At 43.7% G+C, this 20485-nt stretch overlaps 1 protein-coding gene across 1 annotated transcript in view; it reads left to right on the plus strand.

The window, feature by feature from the left end:
* LOC134587626 (uncharacterized) overlaps positions 1-20485 on the plus strand; it is a 172288-nt gene that overhangs the window by 68754 nt on the left and 83049 nt on the right. Inside the window, exons 6-21 of the mRNA XM_063444149.1 lie at positions 2128-2211; positions 2688-2806; positions 2970-3084; positions 3683-3760; positions 6133-6248; positions 7244-7370; positions 7497-7621; positions 10784-10871; positions 11152-11408; positions 11726-11843; positions 12412-12591; positions 13051-13206; positions 13758-13978; positions 16014-16182; positions 16524-16664; positions 16695-16724. Of these exons, the coding sequence (XP_063300219.1) occupies positions 2128-2211; positions 2688-2806; positions 2970-3084; positions 3683-3760; positions 6133-6248; positions 7244-7370; positions 7497-7621; positions 10784-10871; positions 11152-11408; positions 11726-11843; positions 12412-12591; positions 13051-13206; positions 13758-13978; positions 16014-16182; positions 16524-16664; positions 16695-16724 (2124 nt within the window). The remainder of the gene's footprint in view (positions 1-2127; positions 2212-2687; positions 2807-2969; positions 3085-3682; positions 3761-6132; positions 6249-7243; positions 7371-7496; positions 7622-10783; positions 10872-11151; positions 11409-11725; positions 11844-12411; positions 12592-13050; positions 13207-13757; positions 13979-16013; positions 16183-16523; positions 16665-16694; positions 16725-20485) is intronic.

Here is a 20485-nt window from a genome sequence, read left to right on the forward strand (position 1 = left end):
CCTAAACAGTCCTATAATATGAAATAGTGCCCGATACAGTGTATAACGTTACCCTAAACAGTCCTATAATATGAAATAGTGCCTGATACAGTGTATAACGTTACCCTAAACAGTCCTATAATATGAAATAGTGCCCGATACGGTGTATAACGTTACCCTAAACAGTCCTATAATATGAAATAGTGCCTGATACAGTGTATAACGTTACCCTAAATAGTCCTATAATATGAAATAGTGCCTGATACAGTGTATAACGTTACCCTAAACAGTCCTATAATATGAAATAGTGCCCGATACGGTGTATAACGTTACCCTAAACAGTCCTATAATATGAAATAGTGCCTGATACAGCGTATAACGTTACCCTAAACAGTCCTATAATATGAAATAGTGCCTGATACAGTGTATAGCGTTACCCTAAACAGTCCTATAATATGAAATAGTGCCTGATACAGTGTATAACGTTACCCTAAACAGCCCTATAATATGAAATAGTGCCTGATACAGTGTATAACGTTACCCTAAACAGTCCTATAATATGAAATAGTGCCTGATACAGCGTATAACGTTACCCTAAACAGTCCTATAATATGAAATAGTGCCCGATACAGTGTATAACGTTACCCTAAACAGTCCTATAATATGAAATAGTGCCTGATACAGCGTATAACGTTACCCTATACAGTCCTATAATATGAAATAGTGCCTGATACAGTGTATAACGTTACCCTAAACAGTCCTATAATATGAAATAGTGCCTGATACAGTGTATAACGTTACCCTAAACAGTCCTATAATATGAAATAGTGCCTGATACAGTGTAACGTTACCCTAAACAGTCCTATAATATGAAATAGTGCCTGATACAGCGTATAACGTTACCCTAAACAGTCCTATAATATGAAATAGTGCCCGATACAGTGTATAACGTTACCCTAAACAGTCCTATAATATGAAATAGTGCCTGATACAGTGTATAACGTTACCCTAAACAGTCCTATAATATGAAATAGTGTCTGATACAGCGTATAACGTTACCCTAAACAGTCCTATAATATGAAATAGTGCCTGATACAGTGTATAACGTTACCCTAAACAGTCCTATAATATGAAATAGTGCCTGATACAGCGTATAACGTTACCCTAAACAGTCCTATAATATGAAATAGTCCCTGATACCATATACAGTCCCATTGTATGTTTCATTAGGCAGACTCATTTATATAAAGAGAATAAGGTGCGCTGTACGTTTAAACACCAATCATTTCCCACTCTTATGCAATCATAAAGTGCTCTATACCTTTAAAGTGTAAATACCCAATAGAGCACACACACTTATTTATAAAGGGCATATAAGGGCGCTGTTTCTAGTAGAGTGCTTAATTAATCATGTAAGCACAGCTAATACTAAAGATCATCAAACCTTAAACCTTATAGTGCGAAATGGCTTCAGAGTGCTCAGTGTTCCATTCATTGAATATGGAAAAAGAGAAAAGGAAACATATAGTGTAATATTGTATTAGTAATAGCCCATATAGAAGATATACACTCACACACAGACTGCTCAGGCTATAGAAGCTGAGTACTTCACAAGGATTCCACATACACAAATCTTTATTCATAATAAATAACACTCGCTATAAAAGAAGTCCCCCACAGGCAGAGTGCTCCAATCGCTGTTCGGTTCTCTCGCCGGCTCCTGAACTTTTCGAGTGAGAGATAAACGTAAGAATTGTATTTAAAGGTACAGTGCACCTTATTTTGTTATATACTGATGTAGCATATTTTACGAGGTATTGCGCTTTGATAGGTGCTGCTATATATTGTTTAAATTTAATTGGAAATATTTATTTTAGAAGACGAATATGCGCCATTATTGGAGATCTTTTATCATTTTTGTTCAGGAATAATTTATAATTTAAATGTATGTAATGTATATAATATATTGCTACAGGGTTTGATATTTTACATTATTTAACCCAGTGACAGCCCCATCCAAACTATTAGTACATTTTTATAGTATGCGTTGGTGTCCCATAACTATAGGGTCTAGGACTAGATGGTTTATACTGTAATATGGCTTAAGGCTTCTCTCATTTTATATCATTTGTTTTGCTATATGTGCAGGAAGAGAAGCCCTCACTCCCACTCCTTTTGGATGAAAACTTCGATAAAGTGCGATTAACGAGACAAATCCTTCATTTGAAGCAGGTAGAGCCGCGTTCCTTTTTATTATAAAAACTCTGGTTTGGTAGTAATAAGATATTTCTGAATATCGCTCTTGCATACATTCACGTAAATAACGGATTTCCTCTATGAGAACACAAAATGGCCTCCTATTACCCACTTACCAGTTATTGTTTAGTTTCATGTGGCAATCCTCGGTAACTTTACAGCTGATCATTGACATAGCAAGTCCAAAAAGGATCAGAGAGAGCCCACGTTTGAGGTACGTTGCTCAATATATTTTAGCCATAATTTGCAGTTTTATATATCAGTCTGGGTTACAGGGCCAAAGTTGTTCACAGGCTAGGTTACAGTCTGATGAGGAGGCCGTTTGGCCAGCTTTTACTTTGTTACCGGTTAGTGCACCATACTACACATTGAGGTACGGTGTTTGCTTAAAGAAAAGGGCACAAGGTAACTCTACATTTATTATTTTTTTTCTTTTATATTGACATGGACAGGAAGAAGTTTATTACCGAAACCTTCAAGAGAACATAAACAGCTTGGCTCAGAAATTGGAAAAACAAGGACGAGCGGAGAACAAGGGGCCTTCCAACCGACGCAAACAACTCAACAAGATGTAAGGCTTGGCTTTCACCGAGCGAGAGTACATAGTTATATAGACTGTAAAGGACATTGGAGACAATTAAAGGGGAGACTGGAGATGACGTTTTTGATCAGCCAATCTGGTTGAACTGGAGTCAGCAAAGTTTGTTTTAACCCTCTTATATGCCCTGTTCCAGGTGGCTCAGGCTCCAGGTTACCCTGCAGGAGCACCAGCAAAGTCTGCAGCTGGCACTAGAGGCATCGTCATTATGGCAACAGGCAGATGCCATCCTTAGAGCCATGGAGGAGAAGGTAATAAACAGCAAGGCCATAAACAGCAAGGCCAGGTGAATCACATGTATGTTACAGCGTAAGGTATGTCTTCCTGACACATTAGCCCCAGAGTATTATCTTTTTTAAAAGGTCCACCTTTGGTCCAGTTTTCCAGCTCACTAATGACCATCTGGAATACTTTATATACAATGTGCGTTAAAGAACAGAGATTTTTAGTACCACTGAAATGGACATTAAAGTGTAAGCTCACCTGTCAATGTCAGACAATTTACCTCGCTGCTTCCTTCTTAAACGTTGACATTGGCAAGTGAGCTTACACGTTGCTGGCCATTGCAGCAGTACTACAAACCTCTGGTATAAAATGTATCATTTAGACAGAGTGCCTAGAAAATGTTTGGTTCTGATCTGCATTCAATGCCAACAAATCTAAGCAAATATATAAATGGGATACTTATGTTACTGCCACCATGGAGACTGTCATTAAATGCCAATAAGCCCAGCACTACAAAGGGAGATTCAGGGCTGAAACCATACTGGTTGTCACACAATGCTAGACATTGTGGGAGGTCAGGAGTTCGTATAAATATTCAATACAATGTAATTATTGCTCTACCAGACCACCGGTGAGAGAAATGAAGGAACCTCCGACAGACGTGGACAACAAGACATGAGGGATATAGCCAGCCAGATCATGGTAAGAAACCAACAAGTGGGGCCCTTGGAAGGAGACATTATTAGACAGTCACAGAGTAAAGAGAGACTCCAAATTAGACAGTCACACAGTATGGAGAGACATCTAGAATTAGACAGGCATCATCTAGAGAAGTGCAGTAGTCTACTGCTGCCCCATTAAAAAAGAAAAATTTGAAAACTGTACACTGTGCCCTCCACAGAAAATAATAGGAGTTACAGTCGGTTCCTTGTTAGCACTTTATTTCATAAATATTTTTGGTGCTTTTTTATCTGCCATGGAATATATTTTTGAATAATTAATAAAGAGAGGAATTAATTGATTTACACATTTTAATGGAGTGTATTATTGTGAGATTTTGTTTTATTTATGATATAGAGATCCCTCGATTTAATGACATTGTTAGACAGTAACTAGATAATGTTGTAAAAATGTGTCTCTAGGCACTAGGTCTAGTCTCTCTCCAGGATCTCTCTCTATTTTGTTCTCCCTATTAGGGCCCTCCCCTCTCTGTTCCTGTACGTCCAGTTGTCTGGTTACAATTAAATGTATGTTAGTCCGTCCACCCATTGTACAGCACTATGGCATTTGATGGCGCTATATAAATAATAAAATAATAATAATAATTATATATTTTTTATGAGAACACATTCGTACACTTGTCTGTCTACTGATCTCTCTCACTTTGTCTTTGTACTTTGTGATTGTATGTCTTTATTTTCCTCCATTCCTTGGTATTATCCCTTCCGTCTCTTTCTTTTCCTCCATTCCTTCGTATTATCTCTCCAGTCTCTCTTTTCCTCCATTCCTTTGTATTATCTCTCCAGTCTTTCTTTTCCTCCATTCCTTGGTATTATCCCTCCCGTCTCTTTCTTATCTGCCAGCCCTTGTTATTATACCTCTCGTCTTGCCTTTCTTCCATACCTCGGTATTATCCCTGTCGTCTCTGTCTTTTCCTCCATTCCTTGTATTATCCCTCCCGTCTCTTTCTTTTCATCAATTCTTTGGTATTATCCCTCCCGTCTCTTTCTTTTCATCAATTCTTTGGTATTATCCCTCCCGTCTCTTTCTTTTCTGCCAGCCCTTGTTATTATACCTCTCGTTTTTTTACTTTCTTCCATACCTCGGTATTATCCCTGTCGTCTCTGTCTTTTCCTCCATTCCTTGGTATTATCCCTCCCATCTCTTTCTTTTTATCAATTCTTTGGTATTATCCCTCTCGTCTCTTTCTTTTCCTCCATTTCTTGGTATTATCCCTCCCGTCTCTTTCTTTTTATCAATTCTTTGGTATTATCCCTCTCGTCTCTGTCTTTTCCTCCATTCCTTGGTATTATCCGTCCCATCTCTTTTCCTCCATTCCTTGGTATTATCCCTCCCGTCTCTTTCTTTTCCTCCATTCCTTGGTATTATCCCTCCCGTCTCTTTTCCTCCATTCCTTGGTATTAACCCTCCCGTCTCTTTCTTTTCATCAATTCTTTGGTATTATCCCTCTCGTCTCTTTCTTTTCCTCCATTCCTTGGTATTATCCCTCCCATCTTTCTTTTCCTCCATTCCTTGGTATTATCCCTCTCGTCTCTTTCATTTCATCCATTCCTTGGTATTATCCCTCCTGTCTCTTTCTTTTCCTCCATTCTTTGGTATTATGCCTTCCGTCTTTCTTTTCCTCCATTCCTTGGTATTATCCCTCCCATCTCTTTTCCTCCATTCCTTTGTATTATCCCTCCCGTCTCTTTTCCTCCATTCCTTGGTATTATCCCTTCCGTCTTTCTTTTCCTCCATTCCTTGGTATTATCTCTCCCGTCTTTCTTTTCCTCCAATCTTTGGTATTATCCCTCCCGTCTTTCTTTTCCTCCAATCTTTGGTATAATCCCTCCCGTCTTTCTTTTCCTCCATTACTTGGTATTATCCCTCTCGTCTCTTTCTTTTCCTCCATTCCTTGGTATTATCCCTCCCGTCTCTTTCTTTTCCTCCATTCCTTGGTATTATCCCTCCCGTCTCTTTTCCTCCATTCCTTGGTATTATCCCTCCCGTCTCTTTTCCTCCATTCCTTGGTATTATCCCTCCTGTCTCTTTTCCTCCATTCCTTGGTATTATCCCTCCCGTTTCTTTCTTTTCATCAATTCTTTGGTATTATGCCTTCCGTCTTTCTTTTCCTCCATTCCTTGGTATTATCCCTCTCGTCTCTTTCTTTTCCTCCATTTTTTGGTATTATCCCTCTCGTCTCTTTCTTCTCCTCCATTTCTTGGTTTTATCCCTCTTGTCTTTCTTTTCCTCCATTAATTAGTATTATCCCTCCAATCTCTCTTTCCCTCCATGTCTTGGTATTGTCTCAGCATTTTCCCCTCCTGCTCATTTTCCTCCTCTTTTCTCGATAGTTGTTGGATATTGCTGTGTCCCAAATCTCTAGTCTTCATCCTGTCCTGTCATTGAGAGCTGCTTCTAAGCAACGTCAAGTAAAGGAGAGTTGGGCACAGCTCCAGAAAGCACTAAGGTATTTAAAGTCTGCATACATTTAGCTGTCAGAATGTACAATTCAGTGTCTGATCCCATTCATATTCTCACAAATTTCCGAGTGTGTGAGTGTCTGTAAATTAATACACAGGGTATGTTTGTAACTTTTTGTACCTTTGCTCTCTCTGACATGGACACTAGCAGAAGGCTAACTTGTATTGGCCTCATGAAATTATAAATAGCTCAGAAACCATTTAATATATTATATATGAAAAAAGGGATAGTCACCATTGACATTATTAGTGTTTGTGATGTGAGGGAGTCTTTGAAAACTCCACTAGTCTGTCCAAACTCTGAAGTGACCTGGCCTGAGACTTGCAACTTGGGACACAAAGCGATTTTGAAGAATGCCTCCCCTTCCCCACCCCAGGCTGGCTGATTGATAGCTGGGTCCGAGCAATCCAAAAGCATTATAAAAATGCTGATATCTCTGGAAATTGGCAATTTTATACCGCGAGATAGACTCTGTTAATCCCTACAGCAAGCTAAAGGGGATTTAGTGGCTTGGGGTATACATTTAACCTTTTCACCGGCAGATTTAGACCAAAATAGGTGATCTGAAAAGATTTGAAATAATCATCAATTTTGTCTATTTTGACCCACAATTCACAATTCCCTTGTCAATTTTTCAAATTTGCAAGTTTAATGGATAGCCATGCCTGTGTGGGATATAGAGTTTATTATCTGATTAATTGTTAGGAGAGTGATAGCGAGAGGGTTAGCCGGATGTTCTACCTTGTAGCACAATGTAACCTCCTGGAAATGTGGCTCTGCGTGTGAGATGGGCTCCGGGGAATAGCTGGATGTGTAGCCCGCTCAATAAAATTAGCTCCTGATTTCACAATAATCTGGGTCTGTTTGGAGTCTCTGAAGAGATCCTTGTTTTGAGTTTTATAAATACACGAGCACTTCCTGTTGGAGTGTTGTTTTCAATTCCCAGACATTATATAATTAGTTTTTAAATTTCTCCCCAAGGACGGACAATTCAATGAGACCCATTCCAAGTACCTCATTCACCAGAGAACTGGACAACCTTGCGACCCCCGGAACAGAGGAGCAAGGCAGCGTGGGAAGCCTTGGAAATGAGCCAAACAGCTCACAGGTCAGAAAAAAGAGGGTGGTCATGATTTTGTGACAAGCCAGCAAAACGTACGATACTGTGCAATAAGATGGAGGCCACTTTCATATTTCACTGGTAATGGAATATTCTAATGCGTAACTTTTACAGAATTACGATGGACACAAAGGAAGTTTAAATGTGAAGGCAGTGAACAGATTGTGCCCTTCCCTCAGATCAGGAACAGAAAGTGAAGGCATCAGGAAGCCAGCCATGTTCCTTAATGAGAGGAAGAGGTTTGTATGTAAAATGATATGAATATTTACCCCCTCCTAATACACAGACATCAGGACACGTACCTCTCACCTCCTCCTAATACACAGACATCAGGACACCTACCTCTCACCCCCTCCTAATACACAGACATCAGGACACCTACCTCTCACCTCCTCCTAATACACAGACATCAGGACACCTACCTCTCACCCCCTCCTAATACACAGACATCAGGACACCTACCTCTCACCCCCTCCTAATACACAGACATCAGGACACCTACCTCTCACCTCCTCCTAATACACAGACATCAGGACACGTACCTTTTACCCCCTCCTAATACACAGACATCAGGACACCTACCTCTCACCCCCTCCTAATACACAGACATCAGGACACCTACCTCTCCCCTCCTCCTAATACACAGACATCAGGACACCTACCTTTCACCCCCTCCTAATATACAGACATCAGGACACCTACCTCTCACCTCTTCCTAATACACAGAAATCAGGACACCTACCTCTCACCTCCTCCTAATACACAGAAATCAGGACACCTACCTCTCACCTCCTCCTAATACACAGACATCAGGACACCTACCTTTCACCTCCTCCTAATACACAGACATCAGGACACCTACCTTTCACCCCCTCCTAATATACAGACATCAGGACACCTACCTTTCACCCCCTCCTAATATACAGACATCAGGACACCTACCTCTCACCTCCTCCTAATACACAGAAATCAGGACACCTACCTCTCACCTCCTCCTAATACACAGACATCAGGACACCTACCTTTCACCTCCTCCTAATACACAGACATCAGGACACCTACCTCTCACCCCCTCCTAATACACAGACATCAGGACACCTACCTCTCCCCTCCTCCTAATACACAGACATCAGGACACCTACCTTTCACCCCCTCCTAATATACAGACATCAGGACACCTACCTCTCACCTCCTCCTAATACACAGACATCAGGACACTTACCTCTCACCTCCTCCTAATACACAGACATCAGGACACCTACCTTTCACCTCCTCCTAATACACAGACATCAGGACACCTACCTTTCACCCCCTCCTAATATACAGACATCAGGACACCTACCTCTCACCTCCTCCTAATACACAGAAATCAGGACACCTACCTTTCACCTCCTCCTAATACACAGACATCAGGACACCTACCTTTCACCTCCTCCTAATACACAGATATCAGGACACCTACCTCTCACCTCCTCCTAATACACAGATAAAAGTTTTCATAGTTTTGCTGGTAATATCTCAGTTGAAATGCCTATCTGTATAGTAGTAAAGCCATGAGGAGGATTAAAGCGGTTCTGATGTTAGTTACATGATTAGCATAACGTACTCCCTCCAGTAACATTAATTTTCATTGTTAAAGCGGCACTGTCATGCCGAACTTACTTTCTTTAATCGATTCCTCTTCTCTCCCTCTGTCAGGATCTGTTCTTCATTTCTTCCGGTCTGCTCTAGTTTTCTTTAAAACATAAGACAAAGTAGGGACTATTTGTCTTATGGAGGTTTCCTACGCCTGACCATCTCTGACCAGCGGAGGAGCAAAGTGTGCTTCGTTTCCGATTGTCAGATAAATTTTCCCACAATCCTTAGCTTTCCTCTGTGTTCCCGCCATGCTTCCTTTCACTTTTCCCTAACGTCCGGTCACTTAGACAGAACGCCGGCAAAACTACTGAATTTCGTCCTAACAGAATGAGAACAGTTTCTCCATTCATGTTAGAACGCAATTCGGCACTTTGTATCGCGGCTGTATCTTGCAGACGCTTAGTACATAGCTCCCTAATAACGTGGGTATTAGGGAGTTATCTACCAAAAGGTTGAAAGACCTAAATTGGTCTTTCAGCCAAATTTACTAATACTAATTAAAGATTACTTAGTATTAGTGAAAACCGCGAGTAGGGGCATGTCTCATTATTGTAAAAAAATGTTAAATAACCCCACCCTCAATAAATGGCCCACATAGTGTCGTCCCCCCCCCTCGAGCCCCCACTCATGCCCCGAGAGTGGGTGCTATTAAAAGTAAACGGGGGACATAAGGTCACCCTTGGCCCCCAGTTTTGAGCAGCAGGTGGGGGTCTTATTGTCCTCCCCACCCTCCCCCCCGGCCCGCACCCCTGAGCGGCGGGTGGGGACCCTAAATGAAAATGTTTACCCCCCAGGTACTCAAGCCCCTAGTCACCCCCCACCCAAAAATAAAGAAATAAGCCCCTTCCTACCCCCCTCACCCTAAAAGCAGTGAGGGGGAGGGGGGGGGGGGGGATAATAAAACTAAATCCATCTAAATAAAAAATAACTTATAATTTGATGTCTTTTTTCTAAAATCCTATTTTTAGCCCCAAAAAAGGCCAAATAAAAAACCATAATACCTGTTGGACTTTGAAAATAAAATAAAAAACCTGCGCAAAAAAAAAAAATAACACGACGAAAAGAAAAAAAACAGACGCTAAAAATAGGAATCCATCTTCTCCCATGGAGGGCTCCACGCAGACTGAGCTCTGCAGGGTGGGGGAAGGCTTATAAAGCCTTGCCCCGCCCTGCAATTAGGCTCAGAGCACTCTGATTGGTGGGTTTAAGTCATCCAACCAGAGTGCTCTGACAGGTAAATGAAGAGACTGGCAGGTAAGTCTCTACATTTATCTGTTATGGCACTCTGATTGGTTGGCTTGAAATCCACCAATCAGAGTGCTCTGTGTCATTTTACACAGCGTGGGAAAGTTCTTTGGAATTTTCCCATGCTGTGTAATTTGACTCATAACGACACTCGTGGGTGGGGGCAGGGGGGGACAATAGCTACCCCCAATTCCGATTTAGGGCCCCCACCCGCCGCTCAGGAGTGGGGGCAGAGGACAATCGGTCTCCCCCTTATTGTTATTTAGGGCCCCCACCCACCTCACAGGGGTGTGGACCGCGGGTGAGGTCAATAGGTCCATCCCCCCCTTATTTTTATTGGGGGCCACCACCCACCGCTCAGGTCTTATGTTTTAGAGAAAACTACAGCAGACAGGAAGAAATGAAGAACAGATCCTGAGAGAGGGAGAGAAGAGGAATCGAATGGGGAAAGGCAAGTTCGGCATGACAGTGCCACTTTAACTTGTAGACTGCTTTAGCTCATTGTAACATTTCTGCAGGAAACAGAATTCAGAGGACAGCCAACGAGAGAGACTAAGAAGCGGTTCCCACAATGAAGATAAACAGGGTGGACCTGAGGCCACAGAGGTAAACCAATATCCTTGAAACATCTCTCTCCTGAATCTTACCTGTCATACCACTCCTTAAAGGCATTTTAATATGATCATTGTTTCTACTGTCCCAGTATCTGATCCACGACCACCTGTCCCTGTCCTAATTACTGATCAACGGCCACCCGTCTCTGCTTTAATTGCACAAATGTGACCACCTTTTGACATGCTGATCACTGTGCTGCTTACAGAGCCGTGCATGCTGGTATTGGTATCATGACCTTACGGTGTTCCATGTGGTTCTGTATCATGTCCAGGTTGGTCAACTCTTGAGCGAGCTGATATCCACAGAGAAATGGTTGCAGAGACTGGAGATGCTTCTGTCTGAGCCAGCAGCCATGAGAAGCCCCGAGGTGATTCGCAAGAACCTGCGTGATGTGTCCATCTTGGACAAAGAAGTGAAATCCAGAAGCCTTGTTCTTCACTCGCTTGGAGATAAATTGAGGAAATCAGGACTCTCAGAACGGATACTGAGTGAACAGACTCTGGGGAAAGTACAGGAGGTGAAGGAGAGGTGAGTACAGGGAGGTATCTCAGTCTATACATTAGCAAAATGTAGCCAGGTAGGTGTGTACACATATTGGGATCTGAGTGTGAACGGACACCTGCAGGAAATGTGTCTCCTTTAAAGCACTATAACTCAGGTTATTGGAATGGTAGTCCACACACACCTTCAGATGTTAACCATTCTGGTTAACCATTTACATGTTGCAGGTGATTCCTTCCAATGACCAGGTGGCTATCATTTAACTCAGTGTGTCCTCCATCCACCCAGAGTTTTTGCTAACAGGCAGTGAAAGGTGGATGCTGATATCAGGGTTGTTTTCACAGGATCCAGATGGTGCAGGACACCCTCCGGCAACGTACCTCTGATTTGAGGGACACTCTAGTACTGTCTGAATTCATGAAGATCGTGCAGATGGAGGAGGAGAGGAGGAACAAAGAGCTGGTGAGATAATGGGTGAAATTTAACATGAGACTGAAAATATTTATATTAAAAGGCAGGGTCTCTCTCGTAGGGTGGGATTGTGCTTGTGGTGGTCGGATTCTGGTGACCAGTCAGTAGAGAATTCACACATTTCCGTCTTCTCTCTTCAATCATGGTCTGTAGGTTGGAGCCTTTTAGAGAATGAATGTCTCTCCTCGTGCATTTGGTGCCTGGATGCTAGAGTCTTATAGCATGTATCTCAATCTGCATTTTGAGATGGGGATCTCGTACCATGTATCTCAATCTTCTTTCCTCCTGTCTGCCTTCTGGTGGTGGGAGTCTTGTAACCATGTACCTCAATCTCTCATCCCCAGTCTGTGTCCGGTGGGAGTCTTATACAACATTCCTCAATCTCCAGTCTCCGTCTGGCGGTGGGAGTCTTGTACCAAGTACCTCAATCTCCTTTCCTCCAGTCTGTGTCTTGAGATGGGAGTACTGTAGAGAGTGCATGTTTCTCAATCTCTTCTTTTCAGTTTGTTGTCTGATAGTGGGAGTCTTGTAGCATGTACCTCAATCTCTTTTCATGCAGTCAGGGTCTGGAGATACAATCAGAGAGGGACTCTGTGACCCAGGAATGGAGGGTGATCCAAGACATATGTTTACACCCCTGGAGGAGCTACAGGAAGCTGTGGAAATGTTAAACGATGCAGCAAAGGAGCGAGAGAAGGCAGTGGCCCTCACCAAAGAGACAGAGAGCCTGCAGAGCAGGGTAAGTGGGGAGGAAAATTGAGGGTATGGTGACTGAAATACTGAGCAATGCTTCACATTATAAGCACAGCAGATTACAGCAAGACCTTTTCTCTAAATTTATTCGATATCCATGTGTAAATAAAAACGGTCAGTCCAAGTAACTCAGCTACGGATTTTAGAACTGTCTGAAGTGGCTACCTGGGCTCAAACAAGGGATGGGCTGATAGGAGGGCAGTGTGAGCAATATGCAACCATAATGTAGCTAGTGACAGGCTAGGATCATTTGTTCAGTATAAATCTGACCAATGACAATGAAACATCACACGTTCGGTGGAGATGTGACATTGAGAAAGAAGGGCTGTCCTTTAGGACCATTTTTAATGTTGGCGGTCTGATCAACCAGAAAGCTGTGACTCTGTATTTTATAGTATTGCTCAGTAGGAGGCTGTGTCATGGCCTTTCTCCCATCGTTCTCCAGCTATCGGTCCTGTCTCAGATGATGTGCACCGCTCAGGATTGGTTGGATGAGATCACAAGGCAGACAGAAGATGCAGAACGGGATTTTGTGGCTGTGAAGAGGCAGACAGACCTCAGAGACCTACAGGAACTTTTCATTCAGCACCAAGATCTGGAGGTAAGAGCGTTCCTGTCCATTCAGCCATTTCCATCACATCTTTTTATCATTTTTAATCCAGTCATTCAGGAAAGGCTACTTTAACACACGCTTTCAATTCTGCAAGATGTTTACACCAAATAGACACCTTGTACTCTGCCCACAGACCGCTGATTTTCAGTCATTGTATAGTGATGTACAAACTCCCCAGCATGGACCTCTTCACATTGTTACCCCAGGGATTGACCAGTAGCATACTGCTATCAGCTCCTGGGGGATCAGAGCAACTCTATACTGCAAGCTGGTTTGAGCAGGGTCCTCATCAACCAATTGTTCAGTATCATTTTGTAATTGTCTCATTTATTGGTAAATTTCCTCTTTTATTATATTGTAAAGCATTGCAGTATAAGTTGGCGCTATATAAATACCAAGAGTTATAATGCAGAGGCACATGGCACTGGCAGATTGTTTCCTCTTTACTGAGACTAAAGCACTAATGGATACAGTCAGTTCTAGTCAGCCTAGTGTGTGGAGTGACTATCTGTAAAATACTTCCTATACTTACCTTACAGTATAATGTGTCTGGACCGATCCAGCTGGAGGTCACAAGGCTGGAAGACCAGCTGGACAGACTGCGAGAGTTGTCTCCATATGAGAACCATGTGGTGGGTACGGATGTTGAAGAAACCCTGAAGGCCTGGGTCCGGTTACAGGAGAACGTGCGTGAGAACAAAACAAAATTACAGACGATGGACCAACTGCGAAAATTCTTTCTGAGTTACCTGGAGATGATGTGAGTGATCTATATTATTAGAGGTGTAACAGATTTTATCGTGAAGTCACTTGGACACAGTCTTACCTAATGGTCTAGTTTCACTGATACTGAAGATTCAGTAATACCAGTATCTCCTGCAATGCCCGTCACATCAAAGCTGGATAAAAGGGATGGCAGTCTGCACCACATATAGTTGCCAGTTTAAGTGGGAACAGATTATACTAGCTGCAAGATGTTTAGATGAAACCAGAAGCCTATTTATTAAACAGCATAGCCGATAATAGCAAACTATTGGAGAAGTATTGATGGAATCAAGGTATAACCAGGGTCAGCAGGACAACTCCCAGCTACATAGAAGCTATGCCATGCAGAGTCATTAACCTTCAATCCATGGCTGGCATTGTAACTAACCTTCAATCCATGGCTGGCATTGTAACCAACCTTCAATCCATGGCTGGCATTGTAACCAACCTTCAATCCATGGCTGGCATTGTAACCAACCTTCAATCCATGGCTGGCATTGTAACTAACCTTCAATCCATGGCTGGCATTGTAACTAACCTTCAATCCATGGCTGGCATTGTAACTAACCTTCAATCCATGGCTGGCATTGTAACTAACCTTCAATCCATGGCTGGCATTGTAGCTAACCTTCAATCCATGGCTGGCATTGTAGCTAACCTTCAATCCATGGCTGGCATTGTAGCTAACCTTCAATCCATGGCTGGCATTGTAGCTAACCTTCAATCCATGGCTGGCATTGTAGCTAACCTTCAATCCATGGCTGGCATTGTAGCTAACCTTCAATCCATGGCTGGCATTGTAGCTAACCTTCAATCCATGGCTGGCATTGTAACTAACCTTCAATCCATGGCTGGCATTGTAGCTAACCTTCAATCCATGGCTGGCATTGTAGCTAACCTTCAATCCATGGCTGGCATTGTAACTAACCTTCAATCCATGGCTGGCATTGTAACTAACCTTCAATCCATGGCTGGCATTGTAACTAACCTTCAATCCATGGCTGGCATTGTAGCTGCCATGTCACAATGTCATATGTGTGGAGTCTCCACCCTGTGTCTAAATCTTTAGAGCTCAAGGTCCTATTGTGGAATTGTGCCTTCTATAGAAACAGATAGTGACGATAAGATCTCTGACACAGGACGGAGACACTATGATCTCCAGCACAGGACCGAGACACTATGATCTCCAGCACAGGACCGAGACACTATGATCTCCAGCACAGGACGGAGACACTATGATCTCCAGCACAGGACGGAGACACTATGATCTCCAGCACAGGACGGAGACACTATGATCTCCAGCACAGGACGGAGACACTATGATCTCCAGCACAGGACGGAGACACTATGATCTCCAGCACAGGACGGAGACACTATGATCTCCAGCACAGGACGGAGACACTATGATCTCCAGCACAGGACGGAGACACTATGATCTCCAGCACAGGACGGAGACACTATGATCTCCAGCACAGGACGGAGACACTATGATCTCCAGCACAGGACGGAGACACTATGATCTCCAGCACAGGACGGAGACACTATGATCTCCAGCACAGGACGGAGACACTATGATCTCCAGCACAGGACGGAGACACTATGATCTCCAGCACAGGACGGAGACACTGATCTCCAGCACAGGACGGAGACACTATGATCTCCAGCACAGGACGGAGACACTATGATCTCCAGCACAGGACGGAGACACTATGATCTCCAGCACAGGACGGAGACACTGATCTCCAGCACAGGACGGAGACACTATGATCTCCAGCACAGGACGGAGACACTAAGATGTCCAGCACAGGATGGGTACAATAGCCTCACTGTAATGGAAGCCATTGTTCTTACAGTACAGATATGTCATGTCTTATTTCAGGATTTGCAGGATTCTGGTCCATTTTGAAAGTTGATATGTTTTTGTGATTTTGTGTGATGGATGTGGAAAGTGATCTGAGAACATATTAATTTAGTTGTAGACATGATTGTGTGTAGTTCTCATTAACAATAAACTATTCCTCTTTTTCCAGATCCTGGACTGAAGATACGAGAGCTCAGATTTTTTCAGACAGTTCCATTGTTGTCCCATCCCAAAGTGAGGAGCTGGAAAGGAGGATTGAGGCAAAACTGAAAGAATTTGAGGATCTGGCTGCTATTGGGTGGAAATTTATAGGAGAGAATCATTTTCTTTCCCATACGGTATGAGAGTTGAAATATCTCCCAGGAACATTGAGCAAAGTTGGCCTAGGATTAGATATATGAGGAGCATTTAGATCTCTAAGCACTGCACCAGTTATTAGACATATTAGAAAGCACGCATGACGTTCTTGTTTTTCGAAGATGCAAGAACAGAGCTAAAAGTGAAGCAATCAGAAGGTGCATTCGATTGGTTTCCAATGCAATAGCTCCACTTTTAGAACTTTGCCCCAGGATTAAGCTTTGACCAGTCGAGTTGACATTTAAATGTGTATAGTGCATTGCTGCCACCTTCTGGATTTGTTAATAAATGCCGCGTGGCATAATTTTTTTTTGTCCCGCAGATAAAAGAGAGAATGGAAGAGTTACAGGGAATGTTAAGTTGGGTACTGATGCGATGGCGATGTCAAAAACATCAGAAGGTCATGGGAAACAAGATGGAAAAATGGAGGCCAGGAAAGACTGATGACAGCCATGGTCTGAATGTTAGTTACAATGCCAGTCATGGATTGAAGGTTAGTTACAATGCCAGCCATGGATTGAAGGTTAGCTACAATGCCGGCCATGGATTGAAGGTTAGCTACAATGCCGGCCATGGATTGAAGGTTAGCTACAATGCCGGCCATGGATCGAAGGTTAGCTACAATGCCGGCCATGGATCGAAGGTTAGTTACAATGCCAGTCATGAATTGAAGGATAGTTACAATGCCAGCCATGGATTGAAGGCTAGTTACAATGCCAGCCATGGATTGAAGGTTAGCTACAATGCCGGCCATGGATTGAAGGTTAGCTACAATGCAGGCCATGGATTGAAGGTTAGCTACAATGCCGGCCATTAACCAGGCTTAACCTGGAAATAAAAGGACCAGGCCAGGAACCAGGAAATAAAAGGACAAACTAGACAAATATTGGAAAGAAGATACAATCATATAGATTCTAGGACTTATGGAAGATGGATAACCCCTGAAAATATACAAGAAAAACAAAGGAATAAATCCTAGCCACCAGTCTGTGGCGGACAGCCTAGCACCCCGACTGGGTGCCTCTGCCAATCGCTTTTTCCTAGCGCTTACCGAGTACCACAAGCACCACACCAGACACCATCAGCACTGTAGTCCCCACTTCCAGCGTTACATTTTGGTTGGTTTATCACTGTCCTCCACCCACCCTGGACCCAAGACCAGGATCCAGCTTCCAGTGGGTAGACCTCTCCTCCAAGTGTAGCAAAATGCTCTTAAAAGAGCAAGTGATTATAATCCCCAGAGTGATACAGCCATTCTCCCCCACACATGAGATGAGACTATGGTGAGGGTAAGTAGGAATTTGTTTATTCGTAGCCACAACTGACCTCATATGCAGGTACCCATGAAAGGGGCACTCCCCCCTGGACCTGAGAGTAGACTACAGTAAAAACACACACGATTACATTGGCTCTCAGGTCTAGGACAGTCCCACATAAAACAAGATAATCCCTCCTCTGTGCCTGGGAGACAGGGCCGGCGCGTCCATAAGGCGGCACAGGTGGCCGCCTTAGGGCACACGGGCTCTGGGGGCGTAATAGTTTCAGTGACCGGCAGGAGGGAAGCTCTCCCTCCTGCCAGGCCACCATCTCGACCCCCGGCGCGGCAGTGCTGGGACCAGGCGCGGCGAGGGAGCTCTAATCACACCGCTCTGCTCCCTCAGGAATAGTCATATTCCGGCTCCCGCGGCATCAGTAGACAGCCCGCGAGAGAGCAGAGCATGGAGATTAGAGCTCCCTCGCCATGCCTGATCACAGCACTGCCGCACGCCGCCAGCAGCCCCACTGGACCCCAGGGAATGATTCATCATCCACACCAGATCTCCAGGTACGGAGGCTGGGTGGAAAATGTTTATTTATAAAATAATTAGTGAGTGTCTGTGATGTGTGTCTGTGAGTGACAGCGTGTGTGTCTGTGAGTGACAGAGTGTGCGTCTGTGAGTGACAGAGTGTGTGCGTCTGTGAGTGACAGAGTGTGTGCGTCTGTCAGTGACAGAGTGTGTGCGTCTGTCAGTGACAGAGTGTGTGCGTCTGTCAGTGACAGAGTGTGTGCGTCTGTCAGTGACAGAGTGTGTGCGTCTGTCAGTGACAGAGTGTGTGCGTCTGTGAGTGACAGAGTGTGTGCGTCTGTGAGTGACAGAGTGTGTGCGTCTGTGAGTGACAGAGTGTGTGCGTCTGTGAGTGACAGAGTGTGTGCGTCTGTGAGTGACAGAGTGTGTGCGTCTGTGAGTGTCAGAGTGTGTGCGTCTGTGAGTGACAGAGTGTGCGTCTGTGAGTGACAGCGTGTGTGTCTGTGAGTGACAGCGTGTGTGTCTGTGAGTGACAGCGTGTGTGTCTGTGAGTGACTGAGTGTGTGTGTGTGAGTGATTGTATGAGTGTGTGTGCATGTGAGTGTATGAGTGTGTCTGTCAGTGTATGATGAGTGTGTTTGTCAGTGTATGAGTGCATCAGTGTGGGTCTGTCAGTGTCAATGAATGAGTGCGTGTCAGATCAATGAGTCTGTGTCTGTCAGTGACGTCTGTGTGTTTGTCATTGAGTGTGTGACTGTCAGTGTGTACAGAGTGTAGCGGAGCGGAGCGCGGTACAGGAGCTTCTGTTTCCTGTACCTGGCCAGACTGACAGGAGGTGCTCACAGAGAGAGCACTCCCTGTCAGTCCGGCCGGGTACAGAAAACAGAAGCTCCTTTAGGGGATCTGCTCCGCTCAGCAATGCAACAATAGAGGTAGGAGGCCCACCAGGAAGGGGAGTGTGACCACTAACGGGGTGTGGGGTGCACCAAGGGACAGGGAGGGAATGGGAAAGAAACACCAAGAGACAGGGAAAAGAGGGGGGAGGGGAGAAGAACACTAAGGGACAGGGATGGGACCACTAATGGTCGGGGAGGGGAGAGGGGCTGGTTAAGAGGCACATAGGTGAAGATGTTTTTTTTTGGGGGGGGGGGGGGGGGCGTAAAAGTGCATCTTCGCCTATGTACCTAAAAATCCAAGCACCGGCCCTGCTGGGAGATAATGGAGTCAAGCACTGTATTACACTCAATTATCTCCAGTGTGATCCTGTATAGCAATTAGCTTGATCCTCTAGGGTTACAAAATGCACAGTCTTTTGTTTTAATAGAAGTTCAGTCACTTTATTTGGAAAATCCACACAGGACGCAGCATTAGGATCAACACCAAATAAATAATAATGTAACAAAGCCGACAAACAAAATGCTAGCTCGTCTGAGCGCTTACTAACATCCAATTTCCCTTTTTGGCGAGAATTAAACTTAAACAAAATACCGGTTTCACCAACCTTATTAGCAACTCTCTGCACTCCAGTACTCAGCCAGCCTGCTGCTTCCAGCCCTCAAAGGAGAAATAAAAAGTCTCCTCTACCTGTCTACCAGGGATGATTTTATTTCCCCTTCGGCAGCTGATTACCTGCAGCTGAGCAATGGGTTGGAGACAATCCAAAACCCTGGCGTGGACCTGATTTCTATCAGTTGTATATAAACCGGCCCTCCCTACTCTCCGAATGCTCCACCCCAGGGGCCCATAACTAAACATTCATTTGTGTTGCATACAACGCATACTCCCCCTGGGGTTAAATGTTATATGCCTCTCTGAAGAAGATAGAGGGAATAAAAACAGCCTCATATACCTCACCATTCACACCAGGCACAAAAAACATACATTTTTACAAAAAAAACAAAATACCTTTAAAAACACAAAACCCCCACAAAATTGACATCCCCTGATAGCCCCAATCTGGGTGACCAACAAAAATCACCCAGATCGGTTCAGGGGTTCAGGAAATTCCTGAAAGTCTCTTTTGACCGACCGCACGTATGGTCCCATGCCCAAAACAGTTCCAGAGAATCAGGGCTTACGGTCTGTCTAGTTTGGTAGTTTAAAAACCAAGTCAGGTACATATATTATATTAGGTGTGCAAGCCGAGTACATATATTATATTAGGTGTGCAAGTCGGGTTCATATATTATATTAGGTCTTCAAGCCGGGTACATATATTATATTATGTGTGCAAGTCGGGTACATATATTATATTACGTGTGCAAGTCGGGTACATATATTATATTAGGTGTTCAAGCTGGGTACATATATTATATTACGTGTGCAAGTTGGGTACATATATTATATTAGGTGTGCAAGCCGGGTACATATATTATATTACGTGTGCAAGTCGGGTACATATATAATATTAGGTGTGCAAGTCGAGTACATATATTATATTAGGTGTGCAAGTCGGGTACATATATTATATTAGGTGTGCAAGCCGAGTACATATATT

The sequence above is a fragment of the Pelobates fuscus genome, chromosome 2, assembly GCF_036172605.1.
Source record: "Pelobates fuscus isolate aPelFus1 chromosome 2, aPelFus1.pri, whole genome shotgun sequence".
Taxonomy (NCBI): Eukaryota; Metazoa; Chordata; class Amphibia; order Anura; family Pelobatidae; genus Pelobates; species Pelobates fuscus.